This window comes from Haliaeetus leucocephalus, unplaced genomic scaffold, assembly GCF_000737465.1.
Source record: "Haliaeetus leucocephalus isolate CR32 unplaced genomic scaffold, Haliaeetus_leucocephalus-4.0 Scaffold636, whole genome shotgun sequence".
Lineage (NCBI taxonomy): Eukaryota > Metazoa > Chordata > Aves > Accipitriformes > Accipitridae > Haliaeetus > Haliaeetus leucocephalus.
This window is the reverse complement of record NW_010973072.1, coordinates 111563-137507: the sequence shown is the minus strand read 5'-3', so window position 1 is coordinate 137507 and position 25945 is coordinate 111563. Positions and strand designations below refer to the sequence as shown.

Below are 25945 nucleotides of genomic sequence, written 5' to 3'. Positions count from 1 at the left end.
TGCCCGTGATGCATACAAAGCTGCAATTACCACTGTGACAAAACATATTATCCAGACTAACGATAAGAGGAACAAAAAAGTTATTTTTAACAAACAAAAGTTATGGGTCTCACTAATTCAACCTGTATTATTTTTGTTCATGATCAATTCTATAAATCACTTTCTCAGATCTGCAGTTGAACAGCTCTGTCTATTAAATAACAACACATTCCATGAGTTCTGTACTTTGCCCATTAATGGCCACCAGTATTCAAACCACAGGCAAAAATATGCTATAATTAGCAAAATTTCTTAAGATAATGTTTCTTTAACATTCATACCACCCCTTTAGTAGTCAGCAAATGCTGATGCTATGAACTGATACAATAGCAAGGTCTCCACCTTTCTGCTGAGGAACAGACTTTCCTAGTCACTTAATAAAGTTGAAATGTAGGGAAAATCCCAAGTTTTGTGTCTGTCTTTCTGCAAAGTCTTAATACAGAGCTTATGCGTGAGCTGATTTAGTAATAGCCCATATAATTTGTTCTAAAATTTTGTCTTTGAGTAAAGAATTAGAAGTTACAATTATGGCACCAGACCTTCTGATTTTCTTCTGTGACAAAATGCCTTTGACATGGATGCACAGAGGTCTGTTCAAACACTCACTCAGGGACTGTCAACCACTATACCTTTTTCATGCTTTGGCTTGACTGCCTGCCTTTGTATGAAGACTTTTGGTACTACAAATATATTACATTGCCCTATTTTAAAAGGCTCTGCTGTGAACCAGCATCTAGTTAACGCCACGCTAGCTCCATGCAGACACGCTAGCACACATATAGCTTAATGAGCTGCAAGAACCCCTGCTTGGGGTAAATTATGGAAAAGTAGCCAGGGAGTCAAGAGCTGGCAGCAAGGGTTTGCTCTTCACTAACTTCCCTGAAAAACCAAACCTGGGGTTAACTTCTCAGTGAAGCTGGTGGTTGGACAGTGAAAGTGTCCGTGTTACAAAAGAAAAAGCCAACTGGTGGAAAGTCAGCTTTCTTACTGGGAGAGGGTCATTTAGCATGCTGGAAGAGAGACGATGTTAGGTGAGGTGGACAACTAAAACCAAAGGGACAAATCAAAGATGAGAAAGGGGAGGCATCCAGAAACTGAACACTACTTCTCTCCACTGAAGCTAGAAAGAACTGTCCTGCATGCCTCGTCCAAGTGCTCTGCAGACAGACAAGAAAGGGATTTTTCTTTAGTCTAATATGATCTAGAAGCCATGACCCAGTTCCAAGTCTTTTTTTTTCCTCCAAGGAAAGACTTTCTTCCTACAACCCTTACAGCCACTTCCAAATTACAGATGTGAACAGGCATTACGGGGTGTCTTTTTTTCTCCCTGTCTTTTTTTACATAAATTAGATCAAGATTAAAAAAGACCACTGAATTTACTTGAAGAGGGGATTAAAAGCTAAATACTCACACAAAACATGTGTCTGCAAACTCTTTTTGGGGTTTGTTTGGGTTTTTTTTCTTGTTTTTCACCATATGATTCAGCAGGCCTCTGAAAAAGGGTTAGGAACTAGAATAATCTAGCATAAGAAGTCTTTGCAAAGTCTACACTATGGTAAGAGTGCCAAGGGCTATGATATTTCTTAAGCCACTGAGAAGTGCAAGTTGATTATAAAATTTTGACAATAGGAGTGGATGGCTGGAAGGACTCCCTTGACTCTCTTGGCAAGCAAATAGAAGGAGAACACTGCAAACAAGTTGTCCTATGGATAAAATTGCTTATCAGAGGAAAAACTGAAAAGCCTTAAGGTTATTGCACAGAAATGGCATTAACTTGATTCCTCCGGTTACTGTCTTGCAGCATCCTCTGAGAAGGCAGGAAAGTGAGAAAGGAAACAGCGTATTAGAATCCTATTAAAGCTAAGCACCTGCCTTCCACAGTGGAAAACTCCTTGAGGAAGGAGGTGGAAGAAAGATACATGGTTCCTACAGGCAAAAATAATTCCAGAGGGGTGTGGGGGAACAACTGGGCTCTCTGACACCACCAAATGCCTCAGAAATTTCTTAATAAAATAGATTTTCAAACAAACAGTGAAAGGCAGTTCTATGGGTCTGGTAAGAATAAGTGTGCCCTAGAAACACATCAGTTGAGGACAGTGTCATTTCAAAACATATTACAGGAAAGGGCCCCTCAGATATTGTCCCAAAATCCTTAAAAAAAAAAAAAAAAAAAAAAAAGCAAAAGTCTTCCCAAATAAAATCATTAAGTTTGAGATGCTGGAGAAAGTCATGGCAGATACTAAAATCCCATGCATTAGATCCTCACTTTACTGGCAGAGAAAACGAAATTTGTCCACCTAAAACACAGCCTATGAGTGATAAGGTGTGATGCTCACCTGTCTGGACACAAGGAGATGTAGAGCAGAATGAGAAGCACTGCTCCTACTACGGTTGCCAAGAGAGATCTCATCCAGGAGCTAAGCTGGCAGAAGTTACAGTACTGCACAATGGTGATCAGAATCGCGCAACACATAAACATGGTGTACTGCAACAAAGAGAGAGAGCGCGAGTTAGCTTCTTCTTGCTGACTACAGCCCTTCTGCACATAAATGCTGGCGTAAACTAAAGAATGTGTGATACAAAAGAGAAGTATCTAATTTTATCTGTATTATGTGCACAGTAAGTAATCCCTCACAGTGTCTGTATCAGGAGACAGCACTTGAAGATGGAGGTCTTCCCTTCAAAGAGCAAGAAAACTTGTAGCACAAGTAGTTTGTCACAATTTTCCCTAAATGAAGTTTTGTATTACTGCATTACACAACCATTATTTCAGTAATTTTCAATACCTTCAGCTTACCTTTACAAAAAGCTCAGTGCCTCTTCTTGTTAAAAAAACGAGAGGAGGAAAAACGGGAGGAGGAAAAACAGGTAAATATTCATGGTAACCTCCTCTCAGTTGCTGGGGTTAGACCCTGTCTGTTTTAAACTAAATATCAACATTCCACTGCGTTGAAAACATGGAACACATTCACCCTCAGAAACTTCACCCAACTGCCTACTTTTAAAAACACTTCTTAGAGGACATTATCATACTGGACAGCAACAGGTGAATCCAAACAAGAAAAAAAATTGGTTTGATAACAAAAGGCAGGTATCAGTCATTGTCAGCTGATGCTTGGCAACACCACCACTTGTGCCAATTTGAAAGAACAGTTTTAGATTTTCTGTTCCAAATGTCCTATCTCAAAAAACCTTTCCCTTTCCACATCTTTACTGGATAAAGAAAAGGAAGCGCAGGACAGATATGTTACCCAGAATGTCTTCATTTCCCCGAATACAATCTTACAGTGGTCCAAATTCTCAAGCTGATGTGCAAATTTTGGTTTTATCAAGAATATTCATGACCATCCAAGCTAAAACAGAGACTCCACAACTGCATTATGGAGTTCAGTTCTAGCTACATACTGCATTTCACAGTATCAAATGATCATTCTCTCTCATTTTAAATTTCCTTTACAGCTGAAGTGCAGAGACTGCAGATTAGCAATACTGTAGCATAACAAATAAGCATGTGATTCAGAAGTAGACACAGTGTATGGAAAAAACCCTTACATAATTTACCATTTTTAAACCACAAGCACAGTTGTTTTTTTAAATGACTCAAAAATGGATAAATGGAATTTCAGAATTGTCCATAAAAAACCCATAATTTAAACTTACTTTTTTCCCCCCATTTCAGGTCTCCTAAAGTGGCAGAGCACTGGTTCTCACTCCAAGTGATGCCCCAGCATGAAGCCAGCCTACAGAGGGTCAGTAAGTGCTGTGTTTTACTATGTATGCATGGCTTTGGAAAGTTTTTTTTTTTTATTGCTGTTTTTGTTAATTTTGATTTTAATTATTTTATATCCAGGGAGGGTATAAAATGCTATGAATAAAAAAAAACTTCGCAAAACCATGTCATAGTAAAATATGACACTTACCTGACCCTCTATAGATTGACTCCATTTCCTAGAGCTCCATGATTGCTGAAACACTGAGCACAAGACGAGTTGGGACATCTCTTGGAGAGTGAGCCAACAACCCCACGACTCTGGAGGACCTGCAAGAGGAAAGAAAGCAAAGTTCATTCTCAGTTTGGTGATAAACACTGCCATCTTACTGCTGCTGCCTGAAGCATTTTGACTAACAACCTGATCTGAACAGGTATCGAGAATACACAAATAAAATCGTTCTTCCAACATTATTTTTAAACATTTGGAGAGATGATCATGGGTGGTGATGAATGAGATGATATAAAAATCAATGGACAGATTTGAGAGTTTTGAAGGTTTTCAGCTCCCTTCAGTGTGAGGAAAACATTCCTACAATTAGTTTACTGGTAGTCATGAGAGAGAAAGACCATCATTAAACTGGAAAAAAAAAAATTACAGCTTAAAAATAATTAACTGAAGTTCACAAAAGGTAAAAGCTGCAGAATGATTTTAAACATGGGATGTGAAAGAACATCAGATACATTCTTCTGTGACTGTGATAACCATGGAATATATGTTTAAAACAGGAAAGACCAAAGAACTTCTGGTCCACATATTCCCATGGAACAAACACTTCCCAACACCCAGTAATAAACTGTGATAGGAAGAATGATGAGGATCTGGTCGTCACCTACACCCAGGGCCCTGAAATAGCAAGAGATTTGTGAAACAAAATTCCCTGAAGATCCTGGAAAGGAAGGATCATACACTGTGCTACATAAGAGAAACTTGCAGAGAAACATTCATCTCTGGTTCCAGTCCATTTTATTCACGAACAGTTTTTAAGCACTGATTTTATGCTACAGTTAGCCTTTAAATTAAACTGTCCTTCCCCCTCCTCAATATTTAACCCCTCATTCCCCCCCTTCTGAATGTTCTTATTAAAGGAGACACCAAATCCCCTGTGGACCTTTTTGTGACTGGGCTAAATATGCCAATTGCTTTTCATTCCTTTTCAGAAGACAGCTATTGCATTCCTCTAACCATTCCTGCAGCCCCTGCAGGGTAATCCTTTCTATGTATTGAGAACTCTCTCCTTCGAGTTTCTCCATCTAACTCTGCAAAGAAAAAACATCCGCTGCTAATACTATTCTTGCTGTTGAAATTCACTAACGTGCATGCAAAGTTTTAAAGTATACACAGCATCTCTGACTACGAACTCTTAAATCAAAACTAGAATGAATGCAATGAAAAGCCTGAGATACACTACTTGCATTATCTAGAATAAACACCTGCAGAAGTGTTTGGTCTAATGAAAAAAAAGTATGCATGTGGGCAGGCATTTATAGGTATCCCTCTCCTCTTTTGTATGAGAGTTTTCAAATAAGAAAGTGACTGTATTTATATAACAAACTAGGCATTTCATCATACACAAAAGCCCTATCCCTCTAAGGGATCTGTATCAAACAGATGTAAAGCACGAGGGAGGTGAAAAGAACATGGCAGGCAAGCAACAAGCTTTGTTAGATCCAAACCGTCAGATTATGAAACAGAGTTCGACAACTTACATGTATATTTGTTTCAAAATCAGAGGTGAAGTGTGAAAAAACTGCAAGAGCTGGAAGAGAAACCAGGATTGCACCGAAAAAATGTCGAGGCAGCCAGCCAGATATCACCTCCAGGAGACGCTTAGTGCAAGTCATCACCTCCTCCAGAAAGAACGCCATTCTGGAACAAATGAAATCACAGATCAAGGCATTAATTTCAGCGCATCACTTCATACATCTAATTTACTTGTAATAACATAACTTCAAATCCTTCACTTAGACTGTATGAGCAATCACAGCACACTACATGCCATAGCACCTGTTGGCAATTTCAGGAAATAATCCGCCTTCGCTGAAAGATGACTGGTTGTTTGCTCCAGCAAGGGGTGTCAGCAAAGGGAGGGAGAGCAAGTGGGATGGTGGGCTTTGAGAAAACAAACTGAAATCCAAATTTCATTTACTTGGAAGGTAAGCATAGGAAAGACTTCTCTCCATTCATAAGTATTTAGCCTTAAAGCAGGTGGGGAGAAGGGGAGCTTTTACAAGATAAAAAAATTACTTGAAATAACACCAGAAATGTCTGAAAAGCAGGGCTGTATACTCCGCTAACAGTCACCCAGAGGCTGTGCAAATCCACGCTGTCTTAACATTATACCGCAGTCGAAACCAGTTCTCCCAGTTACATCCACCCCGACAGAAGTTCCCGTCTGCAATCAGACTCCGTTCCCTCTCATTAGGGAAGGGGAAGAAGAGTGTGGGCTGAGAGCTGGCACCCTCAGCAGGCAGCAGAGCCCGAGAAGCAGTTGTGATGAGCACCTCGGAGGCCAGCTGGCAGCTGACACGCTCCTCCGCTCGCCTGTTGGTATCTATCATAGCAACCCAGTTGGCTCTGCACAAGGCACGCGGGAAGGAACGGTTCTTGCCTCAAGCTGCTGATAAAACGACGGCCCAAACCTGCGAAGTGCTGAAGGAGCCAACTGGAAGAGCTCTGGAAAGCAGCTTAACAGAGATACTTCTTAAATGAGAGCACTTCTAATTGTTAAAATGAATAAGGAAAGGTAAAAGGATGCTTAATGCTCGAGGACACTGCACAGAAAACTTATTTATCTACAGAAACAACTCCTCAGGATAACTTCCTTCTTAAAGCTCAAAAACATTAGTCACTCTAGAAAAATTGCAACTGCTGTTCAAGGTTCTAATTATTTTTATGAAGACATAAAAAGGTAACATAGTACAGTTAGCTTCATTTAAAGCCATTACATGTGGATGTATGTAATTACTGGAATCAGTCTAGGCAGGTAACTCTGCTGTCATAACAGTGGACTACAGCAGAGCCCAAACAGTAGATAATTACTACTTTTTTTTGGACAGAGATGCTCACAGCTAAAAAAAAGTATAAATACAACATACACTAAATATGAAATTCACAATCTCCAAAGTTACACAAATGATTCCATATTTCCTATATCTTTTAAAAAGAGAAAAGATATCCACTGATTTTTTAACACAATTGTCTAAAATAAAAGGTATTATGCTGGATAAAAGCCTGATACAAAACAGGATAAATTTAAAGTTCTTTATGTGAATTTGACACTTATTCCACACCTTTAAATATGTATTGTTTATGAATGATATTTTAATTCTCTGGTCTAGATTTCTGACACTGTTGTGAGCTCAAGCATTTTTTTTGAAGCTTCAAGAGCTCTTCTCCAATTTAACATATTAAAATCTGGAAATTATACTTAAAGGCATAGAAAAAGATAAATTTGGGGTAACAGGATGGGAACGCTGTAATACATCCGGACCCCACGAGAGGGTGCTCACAGATTTGCTACTTCCTAGTTTAATGGCCTTTCATTTACACCAAAAATTATAGCTATATTCCACCATAAAAAAGAATTTCCAACAAAGCACAGAAACTAAAAGAATGTATATAAAGCAAAATATTTTTTTTAAAAAGCTCTACGAGTAAGAACTGGGTTTTCTGAAGCATTATATACTGTCCTAACTCAGTTGCCTCTACCATCAATGACAGAGCTATGCCTGTCTTCAGCGGCAGCCAAGTTAGCCCAGTATCGAGTACTTCTGAAAATGCCACCCAAGTTCATGTCTCTAAAAATAAAGTTCAATTCTCCCAAAGCCTATGAATTAGGATTAACATTTACATGGCTGAACTGTGAGAAAGGAAACCGAATTGGGCTCTAAGGCAGAGCACTCCCCGGGCTAACCTACGTGCCCGTGCTCCCCGCCGGTGGCTGGGTGGAGAGCCAGGAGAAGCCCGTCTCTCCGAAGGCAGATCAGCGACACCTCTGCCCACGCGCTCCGTGATCTTCCCTGTCGCTCCCATGCAGACTGGCGCAGAAACCAACTCTGTGGCACACAAAGCGTGGCAGATACCCAGTGCAGCTCATGTCTCTCACCCCAACCCACACAACAGGGACTCCATGGTGCAGAAAGCTTTTTTTTATTATTATTTATTTTTTTTTTTTCCTTTCCAAGCCTCCATGCCTGGACAAATTCTTGTGGGAACTATAGCAACAAATCCATCAGCAAACCTGATCAGTTAATCCTGCGATGAGGACGCTTCTTTATTTAGGCAGCTGTGTGTTTCAAAAAAGCTAGCACAAATTCCAGGTCGCTACCACATTTCTCGTGATAACGTTTACCTTCTTGCACTGATTTTCATTTGACGGGAGGGGGGGGTGTCGGTATTTATCACGATGCTCTGCACTCTGGAATTAAAATGATTGAAAACTCATCCATCACAAAACAGCGAAAGCCTGTGAATACAGCACAACCTTCTCATCGCAGGAAATAAGAAGTGCATTAAATCCAGACAGCAATGAGAGCTGCAGACAGATTTAATGGCTACAGGGCAGTATCAGTAAATAATGCAGTGTCAGTGGGTAGCTCAACAGGGCTTAAATGCTAAAGCATCCAAGATGTTTACACAAGCTGGAGTTCAAATTAGTAACTCTGACATAAATGATTAATGGGTAATGGAGAATGTTACCATCATTTCTGTATTTACTGGCAGTTTAAAATCAATTCCCATAGTTCAAATCAAAAGCTTTTGGCATAGCAGCGATTTGGTGGATATTAAATACCAAAGTCACAGATGTTAGAAATAAATAAAGACAAACAGAATACATTGTTTTCCCTTGCATCAATACTCTGTATCAGTCATGTTGTTAACAGAATCTGTTCATTAAGCTCTAGTTGCAGAAAACAATTTCTGTTCCCGGTCATTAGGAATTTAAGAAGATCCAACTGGCTGGCCACAGGGTCTCAGCTATGGACAGACCATGAGCGTTACTTCGGTGAGCCTAGGAAGGTGAAGTACCAGGAAAAGGGCAGTTTTGCTTAGTCAGACAACAGCAGTTTCCCATTCTACTGTTTTGATTGTACTTGCTTTCTTCATCCAGAAGATACATTTTTTGCTCTCTAGAAAGGTCCTTCTAAAGTCATCAATCAACTCAAGAGCTCCCACTCTTTTGAACAGGGTTGAAATATCCACTATTCTGGCCTATCACTTCACCCAGAATTCTTCACTGAAGGATGCTATCAAAATCAACACTTTTTTTTTTTTTAAAACAAGTTTATTTATAATAAGTTTTACTTGAGAACAAGAACTAGATGTCAAAAGTACCTAGTTAACAAAAATCCTGTATTTACAGCTAAAATAGTGAGCAGATGTCTTTACCTATATTCCTGCAGAAGCACTCCTAATAATCCCAAGTGAAATCTCACACTCTTCTATGTCCAATGATGTGTCCCAAGGTATTTTTATAAAATAGCAGAATTTTAGGACTTTACACTTCAACTGAACCCATGAAAGTCAAAGTAGTCACATTTCAAGTGGGCAGAAGAACATTCTTGGCACTACGTTTAGAGAACAGGAGATGACATCTTCCACATGCTTACAAATGAAGCACCAATTTTTACGTGCAGCTTTATACAATTAATTTTAGAGTGGCACTTGTGGTAACAGTGGGATCCTCATCTATAGATACTCCAATAATTCATTATCAGACACTTCAGAGGATTCCAAACATGCTTCTCCTTTGTAAGCTTTGCTCCATCAGGACTTCTGCTCTTCTAGAACTTAAATTTAAAGTAGTTTCTCATTGTACAGGCAGTGATAGTGCTCTCCTCTCCCACTCCTGCAACTGGACTGAAGGACTTAGCCACAAGAGCTGTAGCGAGTACTTCCTAGGCAGAGTCCTGGATTCAATTAAAAGTTAGACTAATTTAAAGGCAGGGTGTTTCGCATCACGATAATGAAAATACAATGAAAAACTTAGGCAAGAATTTTCTGGTCCTAAAATAATCCCTTTTCCTGAAATTCTGGGATTGTGCCCAGCATTGTAGTCCAATCTCCTCCCTTAAGATATCTCGGTGGTATTCTGTGATTGTCATTTGGGATGACATTTCTGCACAGGAAGTTCTGCACTGTTTCTGTGCATAACGAGTGGTCAGAGTGAGCAGTCCTCACTTTGAAGAGGATTTGAAGAGGAAAAAGACGATTTTCTTCTTTCTGCTCAAGGGAACTGTACAGAAGTGTGTGCCTCAGGTTGTGGAGACCAGAGGGGCCCAAAAGCATATTTTATGTATTTACTATAAAGTAAATACATATTATAAATGCAAAACAAAAAAACCCCTCCAAGCCAAAACAGATACCTTTTCCTACAAAACTCCCCCCCACATACACCATTGCCATTACATTTAAAACTGAAAACCTACCTGAAAGCTTCTGAGATTTTTCATCTACAAAGACTGCTCTTTTTTGGTGTATCGTATGATGCTATTTTCAAGAAGGTACCCTGGATAAGACCTACTCAGATCTGAGATGATCCTGTTTTGTACTTTAAGAGATTCACCTTAGATGTGATGATCAGAGTTAAGCCAAATACAAATTATGTCTCATTAGTAGAGGAAAGATTGCAAATGTGACTCCATGGTAGCAAGTTCCTGAGAACCAATTCCTTGTAACTCTGGAGTAAATACAGAGTGATTTGCAGACACTTCCCTCTCACCAAAAGAAAGGAGAGACACATCTCACTTGTACAACAAGGGCTACAGTAGCAAGGGATACCTGGTGACTTGATTCCTATGTCCCCACTCCTCAACTGCCAGTTTGACAGAGAGGGCACAGGGAAGGGCAGCAATCGCTTATCCTGTACAGTGATTCCTGTTTCCCAAACTAACCAGGAGAATTTGTGGGGTCTTGAGATTCAACTGTCAGCTTGACTCCAATGAGTGCAGCAAGTGTTAGCAACCACCGATCACCTGCACCCGTAGTAGCTGTGCAGGATGCATGCCCAAACCTCCTGTGAGTGCCTGTTAGGATAAAGACAGTCCTGCATGCTGTCAATACAGTGCTTATTGAAAATTTGTTATTACTACGCCAAGGTGGGACGATGTGAGTTTTGATGGCTGGCTACAGGTGTTCTCCACAGTGTGAGATGCTTCCCAACCTGTTTTTCAAATCAGAATTAAGCACAAAAGAATGATTAATATTAAAAAAATATATATACTTCTAAGACTTAGGAGTCATCCTGAAACACTTGCTTGTTAAATCTCACTGACTTTAAAAGAGGCATCCAAGCCAGCTCAGAATGTAAATTTGGGCTTTAAGCCAACATAGCCTCATGACAATATTAGAAATGTCAGTGGCAAAACCAAATAGTGTTAAGAAAACATTATAAAACCACTTAAATTCACCTCAGTAATGGCCCAGGCTCGCTACCAGAAAGCATGGCTCTCAACAACATACTGCTGCAACAAAGCTAAACCTCTGTACAGCCAGAAAGACAAAACCACTTTGCAAATTCTTGACTATATAGATAGCATATTGAAAAAAAAAATAATCTTCCATCTCCTTAAGAAACCCATAAACCACCAATCATAGAACAGGACTGAAGTAAAACCATATGTACCTACATATAAAATTTTCTAAGATTATAGCAGTAATTTTTATAAATATACAAAATAAGAAAAGGCAAATGCAATGTAGCATTGGAAAACCAAGTGGGAACAATAATGAATTGAAAAATACTAAAACAGAGTAAAAATTCACCTACCAGGTGAATGAACGCAAATTTTCTCCAAACATATCTGGACAGCAGATACTAGCTCTTCTGCAAAGTGATGGTTCAGTTGTTCAGAGCTGAACAAATTCAAGGATACAATGCCATGGCCACTAAACCCAGACCACCTGCTCACTGCTGCCTTCCTACTCTCCTGCCTGGTGTGATGAAAGAGCTGCCCAGGCATGTTAAACCAACAAAAAAAGCTTCCCTCCTCACCCAAGACAGAGTACAGAAACTGTTCTGCAAAGAGGAAAATGCATTTCTGGTGCAAGAGAGAGGACAGAGCAACATTCTAGGATGCACTAGAATGACAGTCCTACCAGTTCAACCATCTCCCAGTACAGGTCTTAACACTTGCAACAATCAAATACATCTGCTAAGAAAGACTATCCTTAAAAGCATTTCCACTGTTCATAAATGACATCTTTCTACTCCTAAATGCCAGCTTTCATGTAAATATGCTTGCATACATTTATATGCACACTGAGTTCCAAGCTTGCTTCAGCGACTGAAGTACTAATATAGTATCTTTTACCTTGACCCCAAAAAGTCAAAATAAAAGAGTGCAAACTGCAATCTCTTGTTTCTTTTGAAACAACAGCAAAATTGCTTCTAACTTGTAATTACAAAAGCATTTTAACTTACACATACCTGACAGATTTGCAGAACTACAAGTGAGGGGATGTGTTTCCACACACCGCCCTTATAACATGCTCTTGTGTCAGAAGGAAGGGCAGTGAAAACAGGGGATGAGGAGGGCAGAATAAACTTGCTCTCACAAGTATAGACAAACAAACAACTTATTAGTAGTCTATCATCTTGGTTAATAACAGGTTACATGTAGTATCTGTATAAATCAGACAACACACCCAGGAGAGCATGAGCTTTACTGAATGCATGTACAACTGCAGTCTTCTGCTATACTTGAATGTGTTAGTAGCTCCAGTGTGCCTGGGGGAAACCCCACGTTACAAAGGAACCGCACAGTAACCGTTCGCTGACCAGTTAAAAATGCTGGGGTAAGGCCCATCAGCATCCTAGAGGTCGAGAACACACATCCTCTGGGTGACTGGGTACAAGTCAGGAATGAGGAGTCATTCTTAAATACCACGTATCTGCATCTGCAGCTGAGCCTCACCTCCAAGGGCACAGGAGAGGCAGGGATGTATAAGAATTCAGGGACGGGGGATTCTTCGCTGCTGGCTGCAAAGAGGCAGTATGGGGGGTGGCACCGCCGAGCACAGTCCTGTGAAGCCACCCTTTATGCAAGCAGCATCTGACTGTCATGCAGCCCAGGACTTGGGGGAAATGCTGAACTCCAATTACGTGTCAAACAGAAAACACAAACTATTTGAATATTAAACCCATGAGACTTGAAGATTAAGAAAACTAATTCTGGACAGATGCAATGTGACTTTTGTAATTTTTTTAAAATTTTTTTTCTTTTTGAGAAAAGAACTGCTCTTTGCATATCTGATAAATTATTTCAGGTTTTAACACCAGAATGGCGTACTTTTATCTAGGAATTTTAAAGCTTTTTTTTTTTTTTTTTTGAAGGACAGATATTAGTTTTCTGTTTGAATTCCCTCATTCTGATGGCCCTGTGAGGGGAGAAGATATCCAGTTGTGTGTGGCATCCCAAGGAACAATAAAAGCAGGGGCAGGCATGGCATGCAGGTTCTGTTTCCTTAAGTGGCCTCGATCAGAGTCACCTTTCTCTCCTGCAATTTCTGTAGCTAGACTTCTCTTTGCACAAGATCTGCCGCAAGCCTTCTTAGCTTCACTAACGCTGTTCTCCAAATATTACAGATCATCCAAGTGAGTTCCTGGGATGCTGTCAAACAAAATGTTCCCAAGCCAGCCACCATTTTAGTTGTCACTGCTATTTCAAGACTTTCTTATGTTTTATTTACCTAATTGAGATGACAAGGGACAGCACCTCTAGCAGGATGGCAATGATGAACACCACAACTGCTGCAGGTGGTGGAGGGGATGCAACCATCCCATGTTTCAGGAAACACGTGACAGAGAGTATGAGGAAGACTGTGGTGGAGAGGAACACGTCCAGGAGCGAGCTGAAGGTAGCACTGGCAAATGTCTTCACTGGAGCATTCCTTATAACCTGTGTGGAATACAGGGATTGAGGGAAGGGATGAAAATTAATAAATGCTATTTTGCTGAATTCAATTGTACCATAAACAGCAGCTCACAAAAACAAATAAAGGAACACAGATCTTTTTGCCACTTCATCAATGCAACGTAAGTACTGTATTGAAACAAGAAACAGAGGAGGTAGTTCAATGGCTATCACAGTTCCCTGAGAATAAGTCTGTATTGAAAAAAGGCACTGGCAGCACAGCCCCTGGGTCTGGGGTGATTTTTACAGAATACTATGATACAAAAACAAACCACATGAAAATTGCCTATTCTATGTAAAGAAACATAAACTCCATAACTACTAGCAGATAAAGCTATAAGACTTTTTCTTCAAGAATTTTCATTTAAAATAATAATAGATTTTACAATAAACCTTTTAGCTCCAATGGTTAAGAAAACCCTCCAAACACCACTCTACATGAACAGTTAGTTAACTGTGGCTGAGTTCACATCTCCCTTTCAGACCAGATTAAAAGCAGCAATTGGGACTCTATGTAATCTGAATTGATCAGAGCCCAGGACAGCAAGTACTGTTCTTCTGTAACCCCTTACCACACATTCCCATCCCATCTTGTCCTGGCCCCAGTGCTTGTGCAGCTGTGCTGTGTGCTACTTTGGCCAGTCCAGCTGAAAACTAGATCATGAGCTCCACATCCTGGCTTACTCAGAATAGCCCAGTCTTATGAGTGTTTATATCTGCCCAGGGGACCACAGAAAGCAAGTTCCAAAGAAAAACAGAAAGTATGTTATCCATATCACCATGAAGTAGCCCAGTTTGAATACTACTACAGTCTTGTACTCTGGTTTAATTCAGAAATTTCTTCTGCTCCTCAGAACACTATCCGCACTCAGCAATACTGGGAGATGAACTTGTTCCTCATTTGTACCTCTCTGCAAACTAATATATTCAGTTAGCATCATTCAGTGCCAAAATTACCTTTTAATCTGAACTGTAGCAGAATCCTGTTAGTCTACACAGACAGTCACATAAATTGAATTAAGGAAAGCAGCACTGTATCCTAAAGTGACAATGTTAAGGATGCCCTAACAGTGTTAAGTAGTGCCTTAATTTCCAAATAAGAACAGGCTAAGCAAGCTCTTGGGAAGTGGAGCCACTTACAGAGAACAATTACAAACCAAGCATGCAGCTGGCACTGTGTAATTAGAGGTGAATTCAGTGGTGTTGGAAGTTACTTTCAGCAACAGTTTACTGCAAGACAATTAAATAACCGGCAGTGCTGACAAATCATTTCGCTCTCCCAAGATTTTTGTTGTTGTTGTTTTGGACCAGTACTATGCTAATATTAAGGCTTTAACAGGTTTTGCCCCAGTGCTGCAGAGTTACTATTACAGAATGAAGATTCCTGTTTCCAGGGAGGTTTACATAATAATTTTCAAATTAATAGCTTGCCACTAACAAAACGCACAGACCACATTCCTGCTCCTTCTATGAATTTCCTACATACCCACATTAATAGGTCAATCTGTATATGTTTGACTATCACTGCTTCGCTTCTCTTTCCAATCTTTCAATTGGAAAGAACTTGATTTACTATTTTCTGTAGAGCTCGTGCAAATTTTGCAGGCTGTATCCCATGAGAAGTTTCCCCCTGTTGTTGCTACACGAGCTTTATTCAGAGAGATGCCACTGGAATACAGTGCTGCAGGATGAGTATGGCGTTTTGGAACAAAGTGATCAAACTGAATTGCAACACAACTATGCTTCCCTTTGTTAAAAAAGTAAGCTAGGGCTCATTTGTAAACACTGGAAAACAAGCAAATAGGGGCTATTGCTAAGGACAATGTGACAATGCTGCCCAGAACAGAAAGCAGCTCATGAACAGAAAGCAACAAGCAGCAGAAGCAGAAATCCTACCTGTCCTCAGATGCAGGACATACCAGGAAGAAAAGAAATCAACACCTACATTTATCACAATGCAATTCTGCCAGATGGATGACCCAAACTAATAGCTCAACGCTACTGGAAGGGAAGGGCTCATTCTCCTTCCTGCTGCCGGACACTTATCTTGCACTGACTCTGGTGCTTGCCAACCTCTCTGTGAGCTGCTGGTTCAATACAGCAGAAAACAGACCCAGACAGAAAAAGAAAAAGCCCCAAACAGAAAAACAAAACATGAATATTTTATGCTAGGCTAGTAAAACAAACTGGCTCACAGCAGGGAAGCCTGATAAGCACCAGAGCTATTAGGAAGAGCAGAGAGGAGTAGGAACAAGGCGGGAAGAGCAAACTCCCTCTTTTGGCAGCAACTTTTCAGCTACTCATGGAAACATAGCCTGAGTTAGTCTGACACCCAATGTCACTATAGGTAAACTTAAAACATCTTGCTTAAAACCACCAGGCAGGAATATCTACCGACATGGAAAGCCTGCAATACTATTAGCCCCCAAGGGGATTAAGGACTTTTACGCTCAGTGCAGAATCCTGCAGAAAGCACCAAGTTTGTTACAATTTACTCACTGTTCCTTACCATTACACAGTGTTTTGAACTGCCTGTTTCTGAATGCAGCACACTTACAGAACTTAGAACATTTGAGTTCAGAGCAGGTTTGGGTTCCACAGGGATAATCATGACGCTATGACATGAACAAGAATCAAAGTCAAAGTTACCATTCTCAAAGTTTGATAAGAAGGCAAATAGCATTTGGTCCTTTAATCTTAGCATGGTTCTCTGGCCTGCCTAAAGCCTTAAAACATTATCCTGAAAATGGAGAAAAGGCAGGTGAGAAGTAATTAGTATGTCTTGGTGGATTGTGAAAATGTATTTCCAGCCTAAACATTGGACTAGACTCAGGGCATGGCACAAGACAGGTAAACTGAAAGGGGACTGTTTTCAGATGCAACAATACCAAGTAGTAAATCACATTTGACATTTCACGACCCTTGTCATCAACTGCAATGAAATGTATTGAAAACAATGACAGACAGTTGCTTAGGCAGAGTACAGAAGGAAATCAACATCAGGAGAAACACACCTCTTCCTGATAGCTTGTCCTGTAGTCCATCTCCAAATCCTGATCCAAGAAGTTCAGGCTCAGCTTGTTAATAGGCGGTTTAAAGAAGTAGTCTTTCATGAGGCTAAAGAGAAAAGATGATACCAACATCAGTTTATTCAGCTGGAACTCTTTCAGAGCCCCCTGTTCCATGGTTTCTGTTCCTAGGGACGCTGGCGCTCAGCTTTGAAGTTCATGTAGCTTTTCTTTGCTCACAGTCACCAAAGTACCCCCTTATCCACATCACTTTCTCAAAGGAAATACTTTACAAAAAAATGACAGAGCAAACTTTTATACTGTCAGGAAGAGACTAACAAGTCCTTCTAGAAACTTAACAGCTATAACTGCAGATGACTAGAATAATTGTAGTATAAGCCAACAAATAGTAAAGGCTAATTGCTGCTACAGAGGCACAACCTTGGGGGATGCATGGCTGCTGGATATTTGTGTCTTAGGTGGAATTCTATTGTTCAAAGCAAGCCAAGGATGACAAAGGTAACAAATTGTTAAGGAAAAAAACCCCAACATTGCCCATTTTAGAAAACAGCACTTTCTTGTTATTTCAAAGACACTAAAATAACTCAAGTAACTCAGCTGGGAACATTCCCTTAACGATCCGGGCTGCAGAGAAACAGAACCTGAGGAGATGGATAGCTTACATTTACTTCTGAAACAGAAGATTTGAAATCAGCAGAATCATCAACAAAGGCACTGAAAAATAATGAAACTAGCTCACTAGGACTAACGAACCAGGAGGCAGCATCTACCAGAGGGTCTTTATGCACCACTTCACCTTCTCTTCCAGTGTCAGGTGCAGAAAAAAAACGATAAAAGAGGCCTTAATGATTAAAAGTTGTTCCTATTCCCCACCCTCTGGAGCAAAAATAGAACATTTTTTGAGTTTTACATTAGTTGTAAGAGGTTTATGAAAGAAGTTTTCTAACAACATCGATGGTACTTGATCTGCAAACCTTTTCTTTCTTGAGTAGGTGGTGTCAAAAAGCTGAAAGGACTGGACTTACAGAGCACTGAGTGCCTTGTGCCCAATGGTTGCAGAGTAAGGTCACGCCTGCTTATGCCACTTATTGCTGGGATAGCCTGTCACCCTCTCTTCTGTGCAGTTCTCATCTGAGACTGCAAAACACACACTCTTGCTATGGACCTCCTTTCATTATCAAGCAACCAATTCCACTTGTTATTTACAGCGAACTAACTGTTTTTAAAATTGCTGTAGAATCTGAAATGGGGCAGCTTCTTTCCAAGTGCTACTCCCACCTTGAATATTGTAGTACCAGAGCGACAATTAGAGTGGGCTATTTTCAAGTTGATAACTGTGCAAAAACCAGAGATGCACATGAGATCAAATTCCAAGCAGATGAAGAAGTTGAAAGATCCTACAGAGCTAGTCTGTGACTGAATTCTTTCTTTGAGGGCATTTGTTTTTGTGTTTTCTCTGTTTATTTTTTAAGAACACTTGGCAAAGACCTTTTTGGAAGTACAAGCTCCCAGCACAAGATGGCATGTGGGAAGCATTATTTTTCTTGAGATGCAAGAGGAACCAAACACACATTCCTAGACTGAAGCTCAAGAAGACAAAGGACTTCAACCATGAATATGGCAGATACTTGATAACCTTTAAACATTCTGACCTTAGCCAATATATTAAAAACATCAGGATACTCTGAAGGAATGACAGGACACATTCACTTGAGTCCTCCTTCTTCCTTATCTTCCTCCCCTCACCTCTCTTAGATGTTTCTGAGAACATCTTATAATAGGAATTTTGCAAGTTTGTTTGTGTTTTGTTTTTTTTTTTTAACACTGCTGAATTAATTTTCTTCCTCCAAGGAAGCTCAACAGAGTATGGTGACGTTGTGTTGGAGCTGCGATGGTCTAAGGATGTAGGAGGAACAATCTGGTTTGCCAGAGCAGCACAAACCAGAAGGTGTAACATGACAAAACCAGGGTGAAAGCAGCATTTCTGATGTCAGCCAGCTGTACCGTGCCAGTCCAGCTCCATGTCAATAGTTGTCTGTCTCAAAGAGGAAGATCCCAGTTTAGTTGACTAAACACAGTCAAGTACATAATCTGCTTCCCAGGAGGTGCTGTGCCTCCCCAGCATAAGTGATTTCTGTTTTCCCTGAATGAAGCAAGACTGGGAAGTGGGAGATAAACAAATTTTAGAAGTATTTAAACAGGAAACTGACCCAAGGGGGGATGAAGGCTGCACAGAACCTAGCTTCTGGGGGGAGCTTCGTATTTCCCTGGGACTCTGCTCTGTAAGTCTAAAGAGATCATTTAAGTACTGTCCTGATCAGCACATAAGTACTTGTTTCTTGTACTTCAAAAGGTTTATAACCTAAGGAATATGTAATTTTTCTTGGAAACAAAAATCTAAAAAGTGAAAATCCTTTGAGGGTATCCCCAATGAAATTAAGTTTAAACATTTTGTACTCTTACACTAGTTTTCTTTTAAAATACACAGTAACATGCAGATTACGATGAATAAAGCATGGTATTTTTATTATGGTTGTAGTAAAGCCAGACTCAAAGCTCAAACTATACACTGATTGCCAAATATATATAATCAATGTAAGAAGATGCAAACTGGTAACTTCTATGAAAAGGATTCTTGTATAGTGCAATAATACAAACATGCCGTGCTAACACTGGCTTTATTATTATTATTTTTAAAGACAACTGGAACTGTGCTGAGGTATCAGCTCCAAGGTGAAATCTCGGCATGCAAAGAGACCAATGGCCACTCATGAAACTCTAAGCCACGCACCTAAACTCTAGAAAGAGGCTGGGAAATTAAAAAGTATCACCAGTGTCCAGCATCTCCTCCAGGCTAGCCCTAGGCAGCTTCCTAATGCAGTGTACAGGCTCCGGATCCCCCTAGGATATGTTTAATTCTTCCCAGCTGTACAGGAAGCCTGTGTGATTAATTTATGCACCTTATCACCCTATCTGGGTTAGGTACTTTCTGCTAATAGGAATTTATATTACAGATCAGAACACCAACATCGTGCACCACAGTAGAAATCACTGTCCAATGCTAGGGGAAGCTCATGCTTTGCTGCTGCTGGGTTTGCAGTAACATAAAACCAAAGCAGCGAAACTCCGGTATTATTGCTGCAAATGGGGTTTCACAGAAGATGACCAAGGGGAAGTTTGGACATTACCCACCTCCCTGAGAAAACTCAAATTTCCCATTCAAACATCCTCACAGATACTAGATATGTCAAGACCAAAAATATATTATGTTTTACAGTAGGGGATCAAGAATGCTTTTAAAATGACTTATTATATATAACTTCACACTGAGAAATGTTAAAAAGGATTAATGTAAAATGGTAGGCTTAAACCATTTTGCATAGACCTAATTAATCAGAAGATTATTTTTGGAAAGTTATGTTTACATGAACTGAACTCAGCAGAGAGTTTCCCTGGCAACAAGAAATGGCCCACTTAATATTGTGATGATGATATTTAATTGAGACCAAAAAAAAAAGCCTAAGCTTTGACTGATATCAAATCACGGTCCTACTTTTTCCAAATCAGAAAGAATTATCCATTTTGTAAATGGAGGAGGAAAGCACCAGGAACACCAGAGCTTGAGCAAACCAGAGCAGAGCTTCAGCAAACTAACGGCATAAATTAAGCTACTTCTACAACTTAAAATTTGCAGCATGCTAGTTACATTTTAAACAAAAATCAAATTAGTTCTTGCTGATTTCTGCCAACATTTGGACTTCCTCAATCCTTCTATCTTCTAATATTTTAAAATATCAGCTAAACACTTATTGTCAGCCACTAATGACAGAACACACAGAGGAAAAAAAAAAAAAAGGAAACTAAATGTTAATTGAAGGTGGCTACAGGAGAAAAGTAATCTGAAAAAATCCAGAGAAGAGACTGGAGAGGGACGGGTGTCCCTCCCTCTCACTTCTCCCTCCTTTAGTCATGTTTTCAGTTAAGATGACAGCGTCCCTGTTCCAAGCAGCCTGGGCTCTATACGAGCATACAGTTTCAAGGATATTTAGATAAAATGCCCCTAATCTGAGTGGAAGCAATGAAGCAAAAATAAGAATAGCCATAAATAATAGCAAACTCAAGTTATCTGTTTAGTTGATCCAGTCAAGTCACTACCATAATAAGGGAGATATGGTTGTGTGTTTACAAAAATGACAGACTACTGAATTTTAGAGAACTTATTTTCCCCTGCCCAAAATAAAGTTTTTTGTTTGAAACAGAGAGAGAATCTAACTTTACAAAATGCTGTAGATAGGTAGTAGGTCCATGAGAATTCATTCCTATTAATTCTGCTTCCAAGGCCAGTATGATTTTTAGGCATTAGTTAGTCACGCAATGTTATCAGATGTTGTTCTTCTGCTATACAAAAATGTGAGTTTTGTGGTTCAGATTTTATGTTATACTTTTAATTGCAGAGGAAGGTACGCATTATGTGCATTAAGAGGACGTTTCAATGTAAAGATAAGATTTCAACTTCATGACAAGTCATTTAAAAAGAGTATTTTTCCTTTTCAAAGACTTGACTGAAGAATGACTGTTCACCACAGAAATGATGAAAACCCTGGCTTTACATATTCCTGAGCAGAATGTTTCTGACATCAAGTTCCTACTGTATTTTAAGCATAATATAGACTAAGATCAGAAAACATATGACATGTTATATGTTAACAATAATTATTGACATTAGACAAAAGCACACAAATAAAGATTAAAGATATGGGACCCCTGTTACTGCCTTCTCGCCTTTATACAATTTTACACTGTACAGCTTGATTTTCCTTACCTGTCTTCTTTAATCACATCCACAAAGTGAGCATCTGTCTTTTCTCTGATGTTTTTAAACCTCAAAGGAAGGAGAGCAGATTGATCCAGACTCACTCCACCCCATCTTCCTTTCTCTTGCAACATTTCATAAAGCGAGGTTTGACTATTGCTGAGCTTTTCTTCCTGTGGAGGACTCAAAAGTCCATTTTGAGTCTTAGGACTGTGTCCTCCTGGAGCCTGAATGACAGAAAGCAAAACATACATGGGGAACATCAGTGGTTGAGAAAGCAGACAGAAGAGATTTCATGGAGCAAAAGTTGAAAGAAGTTCTTCCCTCAACAAACTGAACTTTTACCTGATCACGTCAAAGACCTAACTCCACTTGCCTTGAAGTCATTCACCTCTTCTGTAAGTGTATGCCTATTCAGGTGTTGTCTTTTTGCTTTTTATGTACCAAGTTTCCAAGGAGCAGAAAACCAAGTACATTTTCACGCACATGATGAAGACCAACCACAAGCCCAAATTTCATTCATGCATCTTAAGGTCAAGGTTCTTCTAAAAAGCTTTTTAAATACTTACTTAAACTGTGCTAACTTTCCACAGGTCATGAGAAAACTTACTCTGCCAGCCCTTGCTGATCCTTCTGCTGACCACTACAGCCCTGATGCTTTCCCAGACAGAGCTTCCTCCTTTCTCCTACCTGTGGGAACAGCCCTTTGTGCATCTCATCATCCTACAAAAAAAAATTATCCTACAAATTAAACTACATTTTCTTCACTAAGACAAACTAGTTCTTTCCAGTTTTCTTTTGCTTTGTATTAATTAATAGTGCATTTAAATTCTGACACCAGCTTGCAACACAGCTTAGGTACATAGTGTTATCAATTCTGCTTTCATTCGAGAACACAAATTACTTTTAACCAAAAATTTTTCTATTTTCATGGAAGCTGAAGTTCCTTCTTTTGCATTTTGTTTGATATAGACCAATATGCACTGAAGCAATTCCAAAAAAATTAGACACCTAAATATGGTTAGAATGAAAATGAACTGCAGTTAGTCAGGATCATTTTCAAATGCAAACATATATCAAACTTAGCATATCTGAATGTTAATCTCCCCCCCCACCATGTCCTATCATTTATCATGTATCATTTATCCTCATCCTGAAACCCACTCATGACAGAAGTTTCTTCATTTCTGCCTTTACAGCAGTCAGCACAGCAGTGACAAGCTCCTCCAGAAGACTATTCTTGGATGCCACTGCAGTGACCATAAATAAATACCATAAATATCATCACCACCCCAACCATGCACTGAAATATGTTACTTAGATTGTAAAATCAACTTAGTTAAAGAAGTATCTGGTTTCTGGCTGCCCATGCAAAATTAATTCAACCTCCTTTGTGTATGTATCCTGTAAAGCAAATGAGGCACATGAATATAGGCAGGTATAGTGAAAGGTGCAGACCCAACCAGTGAAGATACAAGATTAATGGAGCAGCAGCAGAACGTCACCTTGTGCAGGGAAGAGTCAGAAAGCACTCAGGCTTGGCTCCCTATCTCTGCCAAGACCTCAAGAGCTAAAGTCATAACAAGGTGTGTTGGAATGTTTCCCTGGGAGCTACAGGAAAAGCAGGAGGGAGGTGGGCTGTGCTTCCCCTTCCTCCTGCCTGGGAGGGACGCAGGATCCCCACCCTGCGGGCTGCCCCGATGGAGGTGTGAGCCCCTAGAGCCACATGCGGGGAGCCAGGAGATGAAAGGATTCCCAGTCTAGTCTCTGCTACCACTCACAACAGTTGTTTTGGCAGATTGCAGGTGTTCACAGCACAGTGACAGCAGCTGACAAAGTAGAATAGGAAATTTAGTAGTTACCTTGGTGTGCTGCCAATGTTTTGCTAAAGAACATAATTAACAGAAGAGAAAGGTGATTTCAGCAACACATATCTCAGCAAAAGCTGGCCAAAACCCCTTGGACCAGAGAGGCCCTTGTGAATGACCGAAGGGCACTCTCCTCATAAGCCAGAGGCACAAGAAGTTCCCACATAAAAGGTCACCACTTTCTTTTCTACGGGAAAACATTCAGCAGCTTCAGAGCAAGTCTTCCTGCAACCGTAACAGGTTATCTAGCTTACCCAAAGGGAATACAGCTATGGAGCACAAGACATGCTGCAGTGCCAGGGTAACCTCTCTGTTTTTGAAATGAGGCGTATTAACAAAGGCAAACCAAAGAGAACTGTCCAACAAGTTGCTAGATGTGAAGGGTCTTCATTGTTTGTTTGTTTGTTTTTAATTTATGCTAAAGACTATATTTGCTCAGAGCACTTCCCAGAACAACTTGAGGCCTAAAAAAAAAAAAAAATTAAATAAAAAAAAAAAATTAAGGTCATAGTTATCACCTTTTCTCTTTTTCTTCTGGTAAAGAATCTTCCTTCTTTTCCTCACCCCTTGCAGCAGATGTCGTTCCTTGAAAAGCAGGAACTGAGAGAACACAATTTCTGCTATGAGCAGCTCAAATAAAAGATATGGACTTCTGGGCACTGTTTGCTTTCCCTCTCTGTTCTTCAAGTTCATCTGAAAAATGCAGCAAAAATTTCTGCTCTTTCAGAGAAGGTCAGCATGGACTTCTCTTGGCCTTTTCTCTTTAGCTCCTTGGCAAAAGCTCAAATCCCTAAGAAAATTCTTCCCTTCAGTCAGCTCAAGGTTTTCCTGTGCTGTCTCCACTCTGTTAATCTTAACAGGAGAGGATTACAGTGTGAAACTGCTTGTGTGTAAGGAGAAAATCCCTATTTATTAAATGTTGTTAGCTCCAATGTTACTGTGGTTTCTGATGGCAACAGGCTGTACAGGTTGTTTTGAGCACTCAGGTTTGATGCACCATGTGACAGTTTCCTCTCATCAAGAGACAGGGAGGCTCCAGAGTCTGTTGGGACCCACAAAGGTCCAAGGACGTGGTTAACATCATTAACATTGCCTAAGGACAGGGGACATGAGTGCTACAGGGCCAGGCACAGCAACATGGCATGGGAAGGGAACAGACTCCAGAAATGGGTAGAGGGAGCTTATGGCTTTTCTTCCTAAGAAAGCTGAGACTGCAAAGAAGATTTGGAAATCAAACGCCATGGCAACTTTGTGTATGTAGCTGTTCTTTAAGCTTCCAGTTAAACAGGCATCCCAGACTTACTGGATAGCCACTTAACTGCTCCAATTTTTGACTTAGCAATAACTAAACCAAATCAAAGAAGGACATGCGATTCGGTCTCCACTAGCATGTTTCTTCCAGTGAAATTACAGACATTTTATTCAGTACTGTACAGACCTCTTCTAAGCAAGGTTAGATGACTTGCTGATTAACACACATGAATGCTAATACAGCTGTAGTAGGAAGAAACTTAAAGGATAATTCTGATGAAGACAACATATGACACTAGGTGGTTGGTACCTAAGGAAAATCTCTGTTTGCAGTCGGTTCCTGGAGATCCCTGGCACGTGGGCAGAGGAAGCCTGGGGAAGAAGCATCTCACACATACCATCTTGGCAGCCTGGGCAGATCTCCCACAATGTTTTCTGTCTTAAAGATCTCATGCTGTTTTGAGACTAGTACCTCCTGGCCACTCTGCTCTATCTCCCTCAGGGCTGAAGGGATTATTATTTTTTTTTTTTCTTAGGCTGTTTCCTAGGAACCCTGGCACAGAACGTGGTCTACTGTGTCACATACCATTTCAGCCCAGTAAGGCAGTCCCTGCTTCTGAGCTTACAATTTAAGCATAAGAGACAACAGGTCAAACACAGACAGAGAGTAGAGGGACAAACACAGATTAATGTAGTAGCTCATCAATAGAATAAGTGCTGGCAAGTTTTCCAATTAGCTCTATATGCAAGAAGAGTTGTAAAGACAGACGTGAAGAACAAGATAGCTATCTCTGAGCATGTTTATAAAGTGATTCTCCCCAACAAGGGAAAGCATTAAACTTATTTGAAAATATAACAATCAGGTGATGAGCAATGGTATCCAGTCTGCATTTGGGCAGGAGCATAATATTCAGAAAGGAGTGAGAAGCAACAGGCAGAGCAGAGAGGCTACGAAGGCCACGAACAAGATGACAAACAGGCAATGTGTGGTATTGTAGAGGAAGTAGGTGGCTTTAGTGAGAATATCTAAGCAACAGGCAAGGAAAGCAATCTTGGCAGCAGCATACTGAATATGTAAGACACTATATTTGTTGGTCAGAAAAAGGATGCAAACCAACATAAAGGCTGTGAATTTCAGCTGTGCATGTGAACAGAAATGACTGTCTTAGAGCAACAATGCAGAAGACATTGGCAAGACACAGGTGTAGCTTGTGGCTAAGGGGTACGCAGCCAACTGGTGGAAGGGGTGGGCAGGGGG

At 40.1% G+C, this 25945-nt stretch overlaps 1 protein-coding gene across 3 annotated transcripts in view; it reads right to left on the bottom strand.

Moving 5' to 3' along the window:
* ADCY9 (adenylate cyclase 9) overlaps window positions 1–25945 on the bottom strand; it is an 88870-nt gene that overhangs the window by 8542 nt on the left and 54383 nt on the right. For all 3 annotated transcript variants that reach the window (XM_010578351.1, XM_010578352.1, XM_010578353.1), the window contains 5 exons: window positions 21578–21795; window positions 16741–16843; window positions 13503–13711; window positions 5519–5678; window positions 2376–2524 (listed from right to left, as the gene is read on the bottom strand). In XM_010578351.1, coding sequence (XP_010576653.1) covers window positions 2376–2524; window positions 5519–5678; window positions 13503–13711; window positions 16741–16843; window positions 21578–21795 — 839 coding nt within the window. The remainder of the gene's footprint in view (window positions 1–2375; window positions 2525–5518; window positions 5679–13502; window positions 13712–16740; window positions 16844–21577; window positions 21796–25945) is intronic.